We start from the raw sequence: 20,020 nt of genomic DNA, 5'->3' as shown, positions 1-20,020 counted from the left end.
TGCGCGTCCGGAGCCTGTGCTCGCAACAGGAGAGGCCACAACAGTGTGAGGCCCACATACCGCAAAAAAAAAAAAAAAAAAAAAAAAAAAGAAAGCTGGAGTAGCAGCACTCATATCAGATCAAATAGACTTTAAAATAAAAATGTCACAAGAGACAAAGAAGGACACTACATAATGATCAAGCGATCAATCCAAGAAGAAGATATAACAATTATAAGTATATATGCACCCAACATAGGAGCACCTCAATATATAAGGTCACTGCTAACAGCTACAAAAGAGGGAATCGACAGTAATACAATAATAGTGGGGGACTTTAACACCTCACTTACACCAATGGACAGATCATAAAAAATGAAAATAAATAAGGAAACAGAAGCTTTAAATGACACAGTAAACCAGATAGATTTAACTGGTATCTATAGGACATTCCATCCAAAAACAGCAGATTACACTTTCTTCTCAAGTGTGCACAGAACATTCTCCAGGATATATCACATCTTGGGTCACAAATCAAGCCTCAGTAAATTTAAGAAAATTGAAATCATATCAAGCAACTTTTCTGACCACAATGCTACGAGACTAGATATGAATTACAGGGAAAATAACTTAAAAAAAAGAAACACATGCAGGCTAAAGAATACATTACTAAATAACCAAGAGATCACTAAAGAAATCAAAGAGGAAATAAAAAAATACCTAGAGACAAATGACAATGAAAACATGATGATCCAAAACCTATGGGTTGCAGCAAAAGAGTTCTAAGAGGGAAGTCTATAGCTATACAAGCCTACCTCAAGAAACAAGAAAAATCTCTAATAAACAATCTAACCTTACACCTAAAGGAAGTAGAGAAAGAAGAACAAACAAAACCCAAAGTTAGCGAAAAGATTGAAATCGTAAAGATCAGAGCAGAAATAAATGAAAAAGAAACAAAGAAAACAATAGCAAAAATGAATAAAAGTAAAAGCTGGTTCTTTGAGGAGATAAAGAAAATTAATAAACCATTAGGCAGACTCATCAAGAAAAAGAGGGAGAGGACTCAAATCAATAAAATTAGAAATGAAAAAGGAGAAGTTACAACAGACACTGCAGAAATACAAAGCATCTGAAGAGACTACTACAAGCAACTCTGTGCCAATAAAATGGACAACCTGGAAGAAATGGACAAATTCTTAGAAAGGTATAACCTTCCAAGACTGAACCAGGAAGAAATAGAAAATATAAACAGACCAATCACAAGTAATGAAATTGAAACTGTGATTAAAAATCATCCAACAAACAAAAGTCCAGGACCAGATGGCTTCACAGGTGGATTCTGTCAAACATTTAGAGAAGAGCTAACACCCATCCTTCTCAAACTCTTGCAAAAACTTGCGGAGGAAGGAACACTCCCAAACTCATTCTATGAGGCCACCATTACTCTGATACCAAAACCAGACAAAGATACTACAAAAAAAGAAAATTACAGGCCAATATCACTGATGAATATAGATGCAAAAATCCTAAACAAAATACTAGCAAAAGGAATTCAACAACATATTAAAAGAATCATACACCATGATCAAGTGGGATTTATCCCAGGGATGCAAGGATTCTTCAATATATGCAAATCAATGAATATGATACACCATATTAACAAATTGATTAACAATGTGACACACCATATTAACAAATTGAAATACCATATGATCATCTCAATAGATGCAGAAAAATCTTTTGAGAAAATTCAACACCAATTTATGATAAAAACTCTCCAGAAAGTGGGCATACAGGGAACCTACCTCAACATAATAAAGGCCGTATTTGATAAACCCACAGTAAACATCATTCTCAATGGTGAAAAACTGAAAGCATTTCCTCTAAGATCAGGAACGAGACAAGGATGTCCACTCTCACCACTATTATTCAACATAGTTTTGGAAGTCCTAGCCACAGCAATCAGAGAAAAAAAAGAAATAAAGGGAATACAAATTGGAAAAGAAGAAGTAAAACTGCCACTGTTTGCAGATGACATGATACTATACATAGAGAATCCTAAAGATGACACCAGAAAACTACTAGAGCTAATTAATGAAACTGGTAAAGTTGCAGGATACAAAATTAATACACAGAAATCTCTTGCATTCCTATACACTAATGATGAAAAATCTGAAAGAGAAATTAAGGAAACACTCCCATTTATCATTGCAAGTAAAAGAATAAAATACCTAGGAATAAACCTACCTAGGGAGACAAAAGACCTGTATGCAGAAGACTATAAGACACTGATGAAGGAATTAAAGATGATACCAACAGATGTAGAGATATATCATGCTTTTGGATTGAAAGAAGCAATATTGTGAAAATGACTATACTACGCAAAGTAATCTACAGATTCAATTCAATCCCTATCAAATTACCAATGGCATTTTTTACGGAACTAGAACAGAAAATCTTAAAATTTGTATGGTGACATCAAAGACCCCAAATAGCCAAAGCAGTCTTGAGGGAAAAAAATGGAGCTGGAGGAATCAGACTTCCTGACTTCAGACTATACTACAAAGCTACAGTAATCAAGACAATATGATAGTGGCACAAAAACAGAAACACACATCAATGGAACAAATAGAAAGCCCAGAGGTAAACCCACGCACCTATGGTCAACTAATCTATGACAAAGGAGGCAAGGATATACAATGGAGAAAAGACAGTCTCTTCAATAAGTGGTGCTGGGAAAACTGGACCACTACATGTAAAAGAATGAAATTAGAACACTCCCTCACACCATACACAAAAATAAACTCAAAATGTATTAGAGACCTTAATGTTAGATCGGACAGTATAAAACTCTTAGAGGAAAACATAGGAAGAACACTCTTTGACATAAATCACAGCAAGATATTTTTTGATCCACCTCCTAGAGTAATGGAATTAAAAACAAAAATAAACAGATAGGACCTAATGAAACTTAAAAGCTTTTGCCCAGCAAAGGAAACCATAAACAAGATGAAAAGACAACCCTCAGAATGGGAGAAAATATTGCAAACGAATCAATGGACAAAGGATTAATCTCCAAAATATATAAACAGCTCATGCAGCTCAATATTAAAAAAAAAACCCAATCCAAAAATGGGCAGAAGATCTAAATAGACATTTCTCCAAAGAAGATATACAGATGGCCAAGAAGCATATGCAAAGCTGCTCAACATCCCTATTAGAGAAATGCAAATCAAAACTACAATGAGGTGTCTCCTCACACCAGTTAGAATGGGCATCATCAGAAAATCTACAAACAACAAATGCTAGAGAGGGTGTGGAGAAAAGTGAACCCTCTTGCACTCTTGGTGGGAATGTAAATTGATACAGCCACTATGGAGAACAGTATGGAGGTTCCTTAAAAAACTAAAAATAGAATTACCATATGGTCCAGCAATCTCACTACTGGGCATATACCCAGAGAAAACCATAATTCAAAAAGACACATGTACTCCAATGTTCATTGCAGCACTATTTACAATAGCCAGGTCATGGAAGCAACCTAAATGTCCATCGACAGACGAATGGATAAAGAAGATGTGTTACATATATACAATGGAATATTACTGAGCTATAAAAAAGAATGTAATTGGGTCATTTGTTGAGATGTGGATGGATCTAGAGAGTGTTATAGAGTGAAGTAAATCATAAAGAGAAAAACAAATATCGTATATTAACACATCTTTGTGGAACCTAGAAAAATGGTACAGATGAACTGGTTTGCAGGGCAGAAATTGAGACACAGATATAGAGAACAAAAGTATGGACACCAAGGGGGGAAAGCCGCAGGTGGTGGTGGTGGTGGTGGTGGTGTGATGAATTGGGCAATTGGGATTGACATGTATACATTGATGTGTATAAAATTGATGATTAATAAGAACGTGCTGTATAAAAAAATTAAATTAAATTAAATTAAAAAAAAAAAAAAGAAAAGTGAGGAATTCACCTAGATCTGTTAGGCAAAATGTGTGATAAACCCTTGGTATGACTTTCCTAGCCCTGAGAGATCTTTTAAAAGTTCAGTATGAGACTCCTTATCAAAATTTCACACACACACATAAGAATTCTATATCATCAATTATAGTTATATAAATCATCAGGCCAAGTTTACTGAGACCAGACTTATTTTGCAAACAAACTACTCTTAATTTGGTTACATTTGGTAAAAATGACGGTAATTTTAGAGAGAAAAAGATTGTTTCAGTGAATATTAAATTCTGGTTTTGTTAATGGAGGGTCTGTATTTATTAAGACTTACCTCCTAGGTAGTCCCCTGCTGTCATGCTATATTAATGTAAAGTTTAATTGAAGGACACTCTAAGTTTGTTTCTGAAGTTTATCTTAGTAATCTATCTTTGAATGAAGATCAGATGCCCCAGGACCTGGAACCAGGAGATTGTGCATGCTAAAACAGACATAATTTAAAGACTATCTCCAACCTGGTCGGAAGGACACTTTTCAGGTACTCTTAACTAGCTGATGAACAGTGAAACTGAAGGGAATGACTCCTGGATTAATTACCACTCACAAAGGGCCCCTGCAGTGGACTGGCCTATGGCGAGTGTGGTTGACCTCAAAATCACCTTAAAACAATGCTCAAACAAAAGAGAAACTACCCTCATACTAGGATGAGAAGAAGACGACATCAGAAGTAGACAGCTTGCCCAAGATTCTGGACCTAACTCGTATGATCATTTATAATGTTTTCTTGACTTCTTGGACCCTTGCATATGAATCAAATGTTTTCCTATCATGGGCATGATCCTATGCTAGTTTTTTTTTTTTTTTTCCTATGCTAGTTTTAAAAATCAATCCAGTTGTTGGGTTTGTGGCCAATTACCTGTGTCTAGTACTTCTGGGTTACCTTGGTGGATTTCTCTACTCCAAGGCTCTAATTGGTTGGCTCTTAGGAAATTTATTCTAGAAGAGAGAAATTATAGTCCTATTTAGGCCACTATTAATATTACTAGGTGGGATCCCCTCACCTAGCCAATTAATGATCCTACTCTGACTCTGGCCGTAAATTTTTCTTTATTACTCAGGCTCAATCATAGCAACAAGCAAAATTTCAGCCAAGGAATAAGACCTCCCACAATTATGGGATGGATTTATGTAGTTAACACCAGGCCATGGTAATTTAAGTTTAAAGGCTACTCTATGTTGGGAACAATTAAATCATAGTAAGGATAATCAGTCTAGTAACACTAGGAAACTGGGCTGGGTGCCTTACGGACAGTGCCAATATAAAATTTACCTTAAAGATAAGGATTGGTACAGAACAGACTAAGTCAGACAACCTGGGATATACTGGGCCACACCTAATGGAAGCTTGCTTGATTCTTACTTATGACTTCACTACTACTGCTAGCTATGTTATTTGTATTTCACCTGTTTTACAAAATTGTTGTTTCTTACATTACCAAATGTGTGACTAAGCCTGTCATCAAATGACGATATATGGTTCCATGTAAGATCAATGATGGTAATAGTGTAACTCTAGATATGGGAAGAAGCAACAAGAGGGAATATTTTCCTGGACTGTAAGAGACTAGTAAGACAGGTGGTCCAGAGACTTTTTGGCTACTCCTGTGGCCTAGTCCAGTAAGAGCACATTGAGTAGCCTACCAGAAAACTCTTTTCCAGGCCTTGGAATGAGCATTCCTAGCCCCATGGATTGAAATGGTCATGAAATGCCCCCCCAAACCATGGTCAAATTTATGACCATGAAGGGGCCCTGCTGACTGGAAAGCAGCACTTGCCATTGGCACTTGCTGTCTGTCTCTACAAAGATTAAAACATGAGCCACTGCAGCTGCTGACCTTCAATACCCCCTGAAAGGAGTTCACAGTTGACATCAGGAATGAGGCAGTCTGTTCTCTGGGAAAAACTGGCAGAACAGGCCTTCAGACAGTTAGATATTTTCAGGAGAAGATTTTTTGAGCCAAAATTCTTGCATCTTCTCATACCTAGAGAAACACTAACATCATTAACGGTGACATCTGCTTTGGCTATAAAGGAGAATATTACAATTAAAAGTCAAAATGGAAAAAAAAAACCCAACAAAAAACAAACTACCACTGGCATTTTTCACAGAACTAGAACAAAAACTTTCACAATTTGTATGGAAACACAAAAGACCCCGAATAGCAAAAGCAGTCTTGAGAAAGAAAAACAGAGCTGGAGGAATCAGGTTCTTGGATTTCAGACTATACTACAAAGCTACAGTAATCAAGACAGTATGGTACTGGCACAAAAACAGAAATATAGATCAACGGAACAGGAGAGAAAGCCCAGAGATAAACCCACACAATATGGTCATCTTATTTTTGATAAAGGAGGCAGGAATATACAATGGATAAAAGACAGCCTCTTCAATAAGTGGTGCCAGGAAAACTGGGGAGCTACACGTAAAAGAATGAAATTAGAACACTCCCTAACACCATACACAAAAATAAACCTAAAATGGATTAAAGACCTAAATGTAAGGCCAGACACTATAAAACTCTTAGAGGAAGACATAGGCAGAACACTCTGACATAAATCACAGCAAGATTCTTTTTGAACCACCTCCTAGAGAAATGGAAATAAAAACAAAAGTAAACAAATGGGATCTAATGAAACTTAAAGCTTTTGCACAGCAATGAAAACCATAAACAAGATGAAATGACAACCCTCAGAATGGGAGAAAATATTTGCAAATGAAGTAACTGACAAAAGATTAACCTCCAAAATATACAAGCAGCTCATGCAGCTCAATATCAAAAAAACAAACAACCCAGTCCAAAAATGGGCAGAAGACCTAAATAGACATTTCTCCAAAGAAGATATACAGATTGCCAACAAGCACATGAAAAGATGCTCAACATCACTAATCATCAGAGAAATGCAAATCAAAACTACAATGAGGTATCACCTCACATGGGTCAGAATGGGCATCATCAGAAAATCTACAAATAATAAATGCTGGAGAGCATGTGGAGAAAAGAGAACCCTCTTGCACTGTTGGTGGGAATGTAAATTGATACAGCCACTATGGAGAACAGTATGGAGGTGCCTTAAAAAACTAAAAATGGACCTACCACACGACCCAGCAATCCCACTACTGGGCATATATACCCTGAGAAAACCATAATTCAAAGAGTCATGTACCAGAATGTTCATTGCAGCTCTATTTACAATAGCCAGGACTTGGAAGCAACCTAAGTGTCCATCAACAGATGAATGGATAAAGAAGATGTGGCACATATATACAATGGAATATTACTCAGCCATAAAAAGAAACGAAAGTGAGTTATTTGTAGTGAGGTGGATGGACCTAGAGTCTGTCATACAAAGTGCAGTCAGTCAGAAAGAGAAACACAAATACCGTACGCTAACACATATATATGGAATCTAAAAAAAAAATGGTTTTGACAAACCTAGGGGCAGGACAGGAATAAAGATACAGATGTAGAGAATGGACTTGAGGACATGGGGAGGGGGAAGGGTAAGGTGCAACGAAGTGAGAGAGTGGCATTGACATATATATACTACCAAATGTAAAATAGATAGGTAGTGGGAAGCAGCTGCATAGCACAGGGAGATCAGCTCAGTGCTTTGTGCCCACCTAGAGGGGTGGGATAGGGAGGGTGGGAGGGAGACACAAGAGGGAGGGGATATGGGGATATAAATATACGGATAGCTGATTCACTTTGTTATACAGCAGCAACTAACACACCATTGTAAAGCAATTATACTCCAATAAAGATGTTAAAAAAAAAAAGAACACATTCACATTCTATCCAAATAGAAAATTATCAAGAAATAAGTTGGATACCCTCACATATTCAATACTTGGCTGCAAATCAAATGCATAAAAGGTTGCAATGTAAGGTTATATATTATGTTAGCCATCAGACATCATAATAGCTAACGACCTGTCATTAGGAAATGGTTCTTAAATTATTGCTGATGACACTGCTTGAGACAGGCTGACTACTTTGTAATTTGAAAAGTCTACACATAGAAAAAAGTTTATTGACTCAGAAATTCCAAACATGTCCACACAAAACTTGTGCACAAATGTTCATAGCAGCATTGCTCATAATAGCTAAAAGTGGAAAGAATCTAAACAACCATTAATTGCTGAATGGATAAATAAGATGAGGTATATCCATACAATGGAGTATTATTTGGTCATAAAAAGGAATAAAGCAGTGGCACCTGCAAAAACATGAATGAACCTTGAAAACATTATGCTAAGTGAAAGAAGCCATTCACAAAAGACCACATTTCATATGATTCCATTTACATGAAATGTCCAGAAAAGTCAAATATATAGAGACAGGAAATAGTTAGTGGTTGCCTAGTTCTGGAGAGGGAATTGGAGGATAATGGGGAGTGAATGCTAATGGATAAAGGGTTTTGGAGGTGGGTGTGTGAAAATGTTTTAAAATGGATTGTTGTGATGACCACACGACTGTGAATATAGTAAAAAAACACTGAATCGTATTCTTTAATTAGGTGAACTGTATGGTTTGTGAATTATATCTCAATAAAGCTGTTAAAAAAGTTTAGTAAAACAGCAATCTGACAATACCCTTTTCTCACCACACCAAGATTTAAAATTTAATGGAACAGTTCAAACAATGAACAAAGACTAGTTTAAAACTTATGGGAAAAATGGGGCCAATCCCAACAGACCTGCAGCAGACCTCCTCTTAAATCAACGGATATTTTTGGTATGGACTGTTCTGGGCCTGGATTGCCACTGTGTTTACACCATTTAGCTTCCAGATTGGCAGTAGCACAACATGGTCCTATCAGAATCCGACTTCTTTCTTCGAGACTTGTTTTAAGGAGAAAATCATTTACACTGAGTAGAAATGATGATCCAAGAATTACACCTGGAAAAAAAAAAAAAGAAGGGATGAAGAGGGGTATATGTTATAATTCTTCCTTGTCAAAGAAAAAGTATGTTTGGGTAAGAACTATCTGCATTTTTTAAGAGTATTAACTCATCCTTTGTCAGAGTTTTCTTTTCAGTTGGCTTTTCCCCACAGTTTCATGCCATTTATATAGAATTCTAGTTATGAAGCAGGTATACCTCACTCACATTCCTAACAAAGCAATATTTGCCAAAACGTTATGACTTTTTCCATGTGTGAGCATTTTAAGTTTTATGAGTAAAGACATTTTCATTAAATTGTGCACGTTTTTCAAACACTACATTTAAGAATGAGAACAACTGCTTCATTTGTCTATTGTTAACATGATGGGAGCGGGCAATTTTCTGTGATTTCTTGTAGTAACAGAGTACAGTATATTACTTTGAGAGACACTCAAGTTTTTGACTGGCCCATGTTAAAATTCAAAACAATCAAAATATATAACATGTGTTTTCTAAAAATTTTAGTTTAATCCAAACTTCACACATCATAACCACTTGAAGTTTACAAAGTCTTAAAAACAGATAGTGGCAGGTTAGATTTATGAGAAAAACTATATGCTATAGTTCAAAGTAAATATACCCAGAAAAGGAATACACTTTAAAATGTAGCTTTTCTTTTGAACTTAAACTTGAAGTGTAGATCAAAACCTTTTCATAAAACCAATGGCACACTTTAAGATATTTCGATGCAAAGTTAGAGTGGTGGGGTTAACTTTCCCCTAAGGAGCTCATATTCTGAATTGTCATTGTGAATACTGAATTTCACCAGACCACGTATGTAATGCCCATGGCTTATTTTTCTAATGATATTTGATCCTTAAAAGAGATGAAAGAGGGAGTCAAGATGGCATACTAGGAGGACGCGGAATTCCTGTCTCCTCACAACTAGGGCACCTACCAGGTACTGGTGGGGGATCACGGACACTTAAGGGGATGGGAGGAACCCCCAGTGACGGGGTAGGACATGGGTGCGGGGGGAGTGAAGGGGGAGGAGAAGTGGAGGTGGGGTGGGACCGGCGCCCCTGAGGGGCTGCTGGGGGAGGGGAAGGGATCCCAAGACAGAAGCGGGAAATTGGGGAACCATTGGGAGGGCAGAGGATCAAAAGGGAGCGTGGCTAGGTTTCCCCTGCCTACTTGGACCCCTAGGAACCTGCTGAGATCCCGGGCCTGATCCTCTGCTGACAGAGGCCCCTCCAGCCACGAGGGTCCTGAAGGAGTGGGAGGGAGGAAAGGGGGAGCAAAAGTAAAGGCCAGACCTCTGGGACCAGCACCCCTGAGGGGTAGCAGGGGGAGGGGAGGAGATCCTACATCCAGAGGGACGTACCCACAGTTAGGGGTCCAGTGGCCACGGGGGAGACCCTGGGGAAGACGGTGGGGGGGCATGAAGGAACAGAAGGGAACGGGGCCTGCTTTCCCTGTCCACTTAGGCACTGGGAAGCCTGTTGGGTTCCTGGGCCTAACCCTCTGCCCTTGGAGCCTTCCTCTTGCCGTGCAGAGCCCGAGCCCCGCCCCTACACCCCACCCAGGGCCCTACCTCTACATTTGGAGACCCCCTCCAATGAGCTGAGCCTAAACCGAACACAAACACCCTCACTCAGGGCCCTACCTCCAAACTCGGGAACCCCACACTACAGAGGCCCTCCTTTCCACATCCTGCCTCCCCACCTTCCGCAGGTCCTAAGCAGAGGCCCCGCCCCACACTTGAACGTCGCCCCCCCCACCCACCTAGGTCCCGCCCCACCCAAAGCCCCATCCCTGCCTAAGTTCCACCCCCCACCTAAACTCTGCCCCCATAGGTAAGGCTTTTTTTTTTTTTTTTTTTTGCGGTACAGGCGCCTCTCACTGTTATGGCCTCTCCCGTTGTGGAGCACAGGCTCCGGATGCGCAGGCTCAGCAGCCATGGCTCACGGGCCTAGCCGCTCCGCGGCATGTGGGATCTTCCCGGACCGGGGCATGAACCGGTGTCCCCTGCATCGGCAGGCGGACTCTCAACCACTGCGCCACCAGGGAAGCCCGGCTGTTTTTTTTTTATAACATCTTTATTGGAGTACAATTGCTTTACAGTGGTGTGTTAGTTTCTGCTTTATAATAAAGTGAATCAGCTATACATATACATATATCCCCATATCTCCTCCCTCCTGCATCAAAAAATTTCACAATTTGGGGCTTCCCTGGTGGTGCAGTGGTTGAGAGTCCGCCTGCCGATGCAGGGGACACGGGTTCGTGCCCCGGTCCAGGAAGATGCCACATGCCACAGAGCGGCTGGGCCCGTGAACCATGGCCGCTGAGCCTGCGCGTCCAGAGCCTGTGCTCCGCAACGGGAGAGGCCACAACAGTGAGAGGCCCGCGTACCGCAGAAAGAAAACAAAAACAAAAACAAAAAAAAAGATAAAGCGACCATATGTGCGTGGGTTTATCTCTGGGCTTTCTATCCTGTTCCATTGATCTGTATTTCTGTTTTTATGCCAGTACCATACTGTCTTGATTACTGTAGCTTTGTAGTATAGTCTGAAGTCAGGGAGTCTGATTCCTCCAGCTCCATTTTTCTTTTTCAAGATTGCTTTGGCTATTTGGGGCCTTTTGTGTTTCCATACAAATTGTGATATTTAATTTTTTTTTTTTTTTGCAGTACACAGGCCTCTCACTGTTGTGGCCTCTCCCGCTGCGGAGCACAGTCTCCAGACGCTCAGGCTCAGCGGCCATGGCTCACAGGCCCAGCCGCTCAGCGGCATGTGGGATTCTCCCAGACCAGGGCACGAACCCGTGTCCCCTGCATCAGCAGGCGGACTCTCATCCACTGCGCCACCAAGGAAGCCCGTCGCTTTATCTTTGATAAAGGAGGCAAGAGTATACAATGGAGGAAAGACAGCCTCTTCAATAAGTGGTGCTGGGAAAACTGGACAGCTACATGTAAAAGAATGAAATTAGAACACTTCCTAACACCATATACCAAAATAAACTCAAAATTGATTAAAGACCTAAATGTAAGGCCAGATACTATAAAACTCTTAGAGGAAAACTTAGGCAGAATACTTTATGACATAAATCATGGCAAGATCCTTTTTGACCTATCCCCTAGAGAAATGGAAATAAAAACAAAAATAAACAAATAGGATCTAATGAAACTTAAAAGCTTTTACACAGCAAAGGAAACCATCAACAAGACGAAAAGAAAACCTTCAAAATAGAAGAAAATATTTGCAAACGAAACAACTGACAAAGGATTAATCTCCAAAATATACAAGCAGCTCATGCAGCTCAATATCAGAAAAACAACCCAGTCCAAAAATGGGCAGAAGACCTAAACAGACATTTCTCCAAAGAAGATATACAGATTGCCAACAAACACATGAAAAGATGCTCAACATCACTAATCATTAGAGAAATGCAAATCAAAACTACAATGAGGTATTACCTCACACCGGTCAGAATGGCCATCATCAAAAAATCTACAAACAATAAATGCTGGAGAGGGTGTGGAGAAAAGGGAGCCCTCTTGCACTGTTGGTGGGAATGTAAACTGATACAGCCACTATGGAGAACAGTATGGAGGTTCCTTAAAAAACTAAAAATAGAACTACCATACGACCCAGCAATCCCAGTACTGGGCATATATCCTGAGAAAACTGTAATTCAAAAAGAGATATGTACCACAATGTTCACTGTAGCACTATTTACATTAGCCAGGACATGGAAGCAACCTAAGTGTCCATCGACAGATGAATGGATAAAGAAGATGTGGCCCATATATACAATGGAATATTACTCAGCCATAAAAAGAAACGAAATTGAGATATTTGTAGTGAGGTGGATGGACCTAGAGTCTTTCATACAGAGTGAAGTAAGTCAGAAAGAGAAAAACAAATACCGTACGTTAACCCATATATATATGGAATCTAAAAAAAAAAAAAGGTTCTCATGAACCTAGGGGCAGGACAGGAATAAAGACAAAGATGCAGAGAATGAAATTGAGCACACGAGGAGGGGGGAAGGGTAAGCTGGGACGAAGTGAGAGAGTGGCATGGACATATATATATACTACCAAATGTAAAATGGATAGCTAGTGGGAAGCAGCTGCATAGCACAGGGAGATCAGATCGGTGCTTTGAGACCACCTAGAGGGGTGGGATAAGGAGGGTGGGAGGGAGACGCAAGAGGGAGGGGATATGAGGATATACGTATAGCATATAGCTGATTTACTTTGTTATACAGCAGAAACTAACACAGCATTGTAAAGCAATTATACTCCAATAAAGATGTTAAAGAAAAAAAAAAGAGAGAGATGAAAGATTAAAAAACACCTTAGGCCCACACCATACATGTTTCAAATTAGAGTACCCACGTTGGCTTTTCAACTCTGTGGAGACTTGAAAACTGCATATATGTTGTATGTTCCTACTGTAGAAATAAGACACACAACTTCTAATCTTCCATAGAGGACAATCACACTCACAAAAGCATTAGGGTTAAGACTTTTGTTAAAAATTATGATGGTGAAAATCAATTTCTTAAATTTGTTCATCAAACACATAGTGGCACTAAGACTTCACTTCATTTACACAATTTTATTTATTCAGAGTTACACTTAAAGAAAAAATAGGGCTTCCCTGGTGGCGCAGTGGGTGAGAGTCCGCCTGCCGATGCAGGGGACACCGGTTCATGCCCCGGTCCGGGAAGATCCCACATGCCGCGGAGCGGCTGGGCCCGTGAGCCATGGCCACTGAGCCTGCGCGTCCGGAGCCTGTGCTCCGCAACGGGAGAGGCCACAGCAGTGAGAGGCCCGCGTACCGCAAAAAAAAAAAAAAAAAAAGAAAAAATAGAACAGTAAATAAAAAAATTGAAACAGGCCCTCAAATACCCAAGAATCAAAAATTATCTTTATTAATGGAGCTTAGAACTTAAGTCACAATTTCTGACTTAACTGCATTACATTTCCTAAAATATTTACTTCTCAACAGTAAGTACTTGCTAAATGAAACACACCAATTCATTATTCAAAAATTTGTCATAATGGGAGTATACAAGTATAGGCTTAATTCAGTACAGTCATCTAGCAAATGAGCATTAAGGGAATGTCAGAATTACGATACCCTTTGTTCTCAAATACACGCATCTTCGTATTACCCTGCAATGAAATACCCAATTATCTGGTGGTAATGTTAATGTGAATGCTCTATTGGTCCCTCACACGAGAAGTGTTTAATATCAAAGCTCTCCTAGGGTTTTTTAAAAATCTTATTTAATGTTCATCATTCTCATCAGGGACCCATATTGGATAATTTTGGAACCCACTTTGACGGTTCACTCTTAGATAGGTTTCCAAGACTTACCAATTTCTATATCATTTTACCCAACTCTATTATTTTAAAACATGAAGGAAGAGAGACCTTAGTAATCTAAGTGATTGAAAGGGAAGATCACACCACCTTCACCAGTAGATTGTGACCATCCCGGAGGCAAGGACCATCTTATGCAGTATAGGACTAGTCAAGACAGTAGTTATTCAGGACATATCCTACTGTACTAAAGGACAGTTTAGAATCTGATCCTATTTTCAGCTGTCACAATATATTTCTTAATTGACAGGCAGGAAAGATAAGTGCTTAAATCTTTGCCATTCTTCATTTTGCATCATTGTATCACAGAATAGTAATGCTGGATGGAAGAGATCTTAGAAGCCATCTTTCAAAGTCCCTTCCTCTAAAAAAAAAAAAAGAAAAAAAAAAAAACGAAACCCTTTTTATTTTGAAATAATGTTAGATCTACCTAGAAGTTGCAAAAATATACAGAGTTCTCGTGTATCTTTCACCCAGCTATGTAACTATAGTACAAACACTGAAATCAGGAAATTCACTTTGGCATAACACTATTAAGTAATCTACAGATTTTATTTAAATTTAGCCATTTTCTTCACTAATCTCCTTCTTCTGGTCCAGGATGCAATCTAGGATCCTTAGTCTCCTTTAATCAGTGACAGATCCTCTAGCTTTTTTTTTTTTCTTTCATGACCTTGAGTCTCTTCAATAGTCCAGGCCAATTATTTTGCAGAATATCTTTCAATTTGGGTTTATCTGATGTTCTCCCTTTAGAATAAGGTTATATGCATTTTTGGCCAGAATACCAGAGAAGTGATACCCTTCTCAGTGCATGGGGAAAGTGATATTGATGTTTTACTACTTGCTGGTAATACTAATGTTCATCACATGGCTAAAGTGGTGTCTGCCAGATTTCGCCACTGTGAAGTGGTTATTTTTCCATTTGTAAACAATAAGTATCCTGTGGAGAGATATCTGAAGATTATGCAAATATCCTCTATTACATCAAACTTTTACCCATTAATGTTAGCATCCATTAATGCTTCTTGCCTGCAACAATTATTACTGTGGTGTGTGGTAATGCTGATTTCCTATTTCTCTTACTCTTCTACAATTATTAACTAGTATTCTATAGTAAAAAGAGCTGTCCCTTCTACTCTATTTATTAGTTCAATTATTTATCTATACCAGTATGGACTCATAGATATTTATTTTATGGGTCCTAATCTAATACTATCTTTATTTTACTTTGTTGCTTAAATTGAACCAGCTTTGGCCATTGGGAACCCCTCCAAGCTGGTTCCTGTGTCACTGTGATATACCCCTATCATTTTTTGAGAGCTTCTTTACTTTCTGGCCACAAGATGTTTCAGGCTCAGTTGTATTTTTCCCATCCCATCTCTGGCATCAGTCATTTCTCCAGAGCTTTGGTTTCTTTTGCTGAAGAATGGCATCTCGAAACCAAAATCTGGGTGGTAGGTATGCTCATTGCTACTAGGGTATCACTGTTTCTAGGGCCTCTCAGCAGAGAGGGCTAAGAAGTATATGTGCGTCTACTGCCCATGTATACACACACATCTATATTACTGTATCTATCAGTAAATATATTAAAAATCATGAATTCATACTGATACCTCTGGTTCTAATCCAAAACCACAGGATTTGGTTTCTAGCCTATTCCCTTTTCTTATTTGTAATCTCTTCCTACAACAGTGAGAAACCTGCAGAGTACTCCTTCTGATGTGTTGATGTCTGATCATCCCTAAAACATCACTTTGGAGAGAGTGGGCAAAATTAAAGCAAAAGAACTAAGACAGAAACAAAGGACAACTTTATTAAAGCAAAGGTAATTATCTATCAAAGAAAAGACTATCAAAAGCAAGGGCTGATATTTATCCCTAGAAGTCTCATTAAGAATGGGCTTGACAGCATTTTTTCTGGAGCATACAGAAGAACGAGATTACCTTTCTCCTCTATAGCACTTTTCATTTATATGAAGATATTTGTAAGCATATGATAAAATCTACTTTGTAGAAGTAACTTAATACATACAGAATCTGAACCTTACTGGATATTTCTACGGTGCAGCAATGGCCTCAAAATACTGATATTGTACTAAGTTTCTGAGGTCTTGCCTTAAAACTAGAACTGGAATGACAAAATTTGCATCATGATTCCTTACCGTATATTCCTCAGAAAGTGCCTATCCCTTCTCAAAGAAGAACGTGAGTAGGGTTGGTGGAAGGTCCTTCTTAACTCCCGAAAGTTACACAACTAGAAGTATTGATATTTATTAGCTAGGGTGAGGAGGGATATAAGAAAAAAATTCTAGACTTGCATTTTTACATAAAAACAATCAAAATGTTGACAGCTTTTGTGTTACTGTGTACACTGTTAAACACATGAACATTTTCCTACTGTCATACAAATTCTATTCTTTCTTGCTCCGGTAGAGAGAATGAGATACCTAGAATTCTCAGGAGAGTAAAGGTAAAGGTAGGGACTGAGACCTTGGGAAAATGGCCTAGAAACAGGAAGCCAATGGTCGGGCAAACATTTGGGAGCCTGAAACAAGAAGAAAGAAGGTGGGTCAGACTCAGGTGAGCACTGAGGAGGGCAGGAGGAGACACAAGGTGCCTGAAATACAAGAGACTTTACAGTTGAGGCAGGCACTGACCCAGCTACAGCTATATTCCAGCAATAGCAGAATTTAACGACTGATTTTCTAGAAAGTAGACTAGTAGGCCTAGGAACCTGCCGAAATTTCTAGATTTTCAGGTTTGATACTCTCTGGAGTTTGATCTGGTTCAAGGATGAACATGAGGCTTAATGAAAACCAATGAGGTACAATAATACTTTGGGGAGAGTAACCTTTCCTCTTGGTTTCCGGTTTTGAAGGCAAGAAAATGAAGGTGTTAGAGCTGCTGGCTGTCACCATGTGTCAGCTATTTCAGTGAACTTCTTTACTATAATGGCTTTAAGGATAATTTCTTATGATGGTATCCATAACCATGCCTAATTTCTTAAATAAGTGCTACTCCCATGCTTCTGTCTATAAGGAATTTGGATATACTGGATCACCTCCAACTTGATATTTATGCATGCATGCATTACTCATTCAACCAACGTTTACTGGTTATCTACCATGTATTGGGTATATACAAAGATAAAGTGAATAATTTGCAATTTTCTTTCACATTACAAGAGTTTTCCTTTTTTAGCCTCAAGTTCTGAAATCTCAGTAAGCATTAGAGGGAAAAAAAGACAACCAACAACATTTATAATTTTGACTCTGTTCAGCAAGTGAACTGTTGAAAAACACAAATACTTCCCTAATCATACAAACACTTAGTTTTTGCTTTTTATTCACTTTATGTGCTGTCAATTCTTTCACTCTAATCAAATACTTAATTGAATACCTATGTGTTGAGTCGTCGTTCTTTTCTTTACCCCTTCATTTCTCCAACAGCCTACCCCTCACTCTATGCTTACTTTTTTCTAATCCTTTATAGTTTGTACTTGCCTATTTCTCAGGTCTACCAGCATTGATCATGGGCTCGTATGAACACAAAGGGGGTATTGAGAATTTAAGATGCTAATGTTGGCAGTGAGGATACAGGAACAGGCACTGCCTAAAGGCGTTACGGAAACATGTGACCTATAGATATAAACGTGCCCTGCCTGGTCCCTTCTGTCTCCTTTCTTTTCTTTCATGTCATACACCTACATGGAAATTAGGGAATTAGGCATGGTTTGCTTTTGAGACACGTAAGTAGTTTAACTCATCCCCATGTGCCTACCTGCCCACTACACTTGCTACACACACCAGCCTGCTGTGGCTTTGCTCCTCAACGAAGGGATCCAGTTACTTGCGGCACCACAGAAAGGTTCACCCACAAGTACCAGTTTTTAAGTTTAACAGAGTCTCCGTTTCCTTTTGAACATTTCCTGCTACATTTTTAAAAGGGTACAACAAAATAATAGAGAAGCATGTTAGTTCAAGTGGTTTTAATCTTGGTGTAAATGACCAGTAATAAGAGATTATGGTGATCACTTAATAATAAAGAGTGGTGATAAATTTCACAAAGGGTCATTTGTGAATGGTAAAGCAAAGTTCACACTTTTACCACAATCTATGAAAATAATCCCTGGGACTCGTGACAGAGTTATTAATTCTCCTTTCCCCATTCTTTTACTCTGTGAGAAGCTGGCCTATGGGACATCATCCCTTCCTTTTTGTTTTTTTCAATTGGGAAACATACTAAGTATCTTCCTTGGGATAAAATGAATCTTATTTTATATATCAGCACACATATAAACCCAGGGCCACAGAGAATACTCAGAGTTCATGTAAGATGGATACTTATACATTCAAAATCCGGAATAAATGGCAACAGAAAGGGAGTAAAGGCCTGTGTTATTTTTCTTCCTAATGGACTAATAATGCAAGGTGGGACAAATGACTATAAGTAAAAATTATAAAAAACTAACTTCTTAGCATTGGAACATTGGAAAACGCTGAATAATTTTGTGAAGTTTTACCACTCCTCTACCTCTGTGTGTGTGTGTGTGTGTGTGTGTGTGTGTGTATGTGTGTGTGTGTTTACATATAAGCAAATATGACAAGATGTTTATATTTGTTCTAGCTCATGAGTATATAAGCATTTGATGTATTATCCTTTATATTTTCTGTACTTTTAATTTTTCCCTTAAATTTCCAAAAATGACGAGAGAAGAAAAGAAAGAAAAAAATTAAAGAAATATGTTACAAAAGTGTAAGATTTAGAATGGTCACAAACTTTAAAGGCATGAATATTATTAAAGCTATTTATGCAATCACTGATCAGGCCATTTTTTAAAATTTAATTCTGAAATAATTTCAGGCTTTCAGCAAAGTTAATATCTTTCATGCAGCTTCCCTTAATGTTAACAACTTACATCAACTACAGAATGAGTCTCAAAAGCCAGAAAATTAACATCGATACAACGCTACTAACTAAACCATAGACCTTGTTTGAATTTCACCAGTTTCTCCCTTCATGTCCTTTTCTTGTTCCAGGATCCAATCCAGGATCCTACCTTGCTTTTTGTGACTGTGGGATAAGGTCATTTTTGACTGAGTATATTACGTCTTCTCTCTACCTCCTTCCATTCAATAGAATGCTTTTCTGCCTGATTCTTCCATTGGCTTCTTTCAAAAATCTGTGTTTATATATTTAATTTCAGCTCTAGCAAACTAATGGCAGGTACTTAATTAAACTAAATGAGGTGTATCAACATTGAGAAGTAATTTCAGAAACAACTTGTGTGATAAATAGAAATAATCTTGGTTTGTTTGCATACTGACATACTTTTCATTGAGTGTAAAAATTTAGTTCAAGGAACAAACAGTTTCCTGGCCTTTAAAATACTCCTTCAGAAGACTAATAAATGGAAACCACTTGCTTTGGAGAATGTTTACAAAATGCTGCCAGCCCTACATTGTCGGTCTCTACTAGACCTTTACTAGGGCTCCTACTCTCTACATGCTGACTGTGCAAAGTGTCATCTACAGCAAGCTTCTGTATGTCTTTAGAAAGGGTACTCAATGATGACATGTGCTAGCAAAGCATATCCAGGTATTTTTATCCAGCTGGAAATAATCTAAGGCTACTAGGAAATCAGCAAGCATGTGTTAGATACATCCAGAAGTCGATTTGCATAACTGTGAAGCATGAGGAGACTCAAAAAGTGAGGAAGAAAAATTTTTGTAAGCATG

The 20,020-nt window shown here is 38.6% G+C and overlaps 1 protein-coding gene across 4 annotated transcripts in view; it reads right to left on the bottom strand.

Annotated features, from left to right (window-relative positions):
* VPS13B (vacuolar protein sorting 13 homolog B) overlaps positions 1–20,020 on the bottom strand; it is a 797,029-nt gene that overhangs the window by 155,599 nt on the left and 621,410 nt on the right. For all 4 annotated transcript variants that reach the window (XM_033843006.2, XM_073794625.1, XM_073794626.1 and 1 more), the window contains one exon: positions 8,701–8,903. In XM_033843006.2, coding sequence (XP_033698897.1) covers positions 8,701–8,903 — 203 coding nt within the window. The remainder of the gene's footprint in view (positions 1–8,700; positions 8,904–20,020) is intronic.

The sequence above is a fragment of the Tursiops truncatus genome, chromosome 17 (assembly GCF_011762595.2).
Source record: "Tursiops truncatus isolate mTurTru1 chromosome 17, mTurTru1.mat.Y, whole genome shotgun sequence".
NCBI classification, from domain to species: domain Eukaryota; kingdom Metazoa; phylum Chordata; class Mammalia; order Artiodactyla; family Delphinidae; genus Tursiops; species Tursiops truncatus.
The sequence above is the reverse complement of the archived record's forward strand: the minus strand, read 5'-3'. Positions and strand labels throughout refer to the sequence as shown.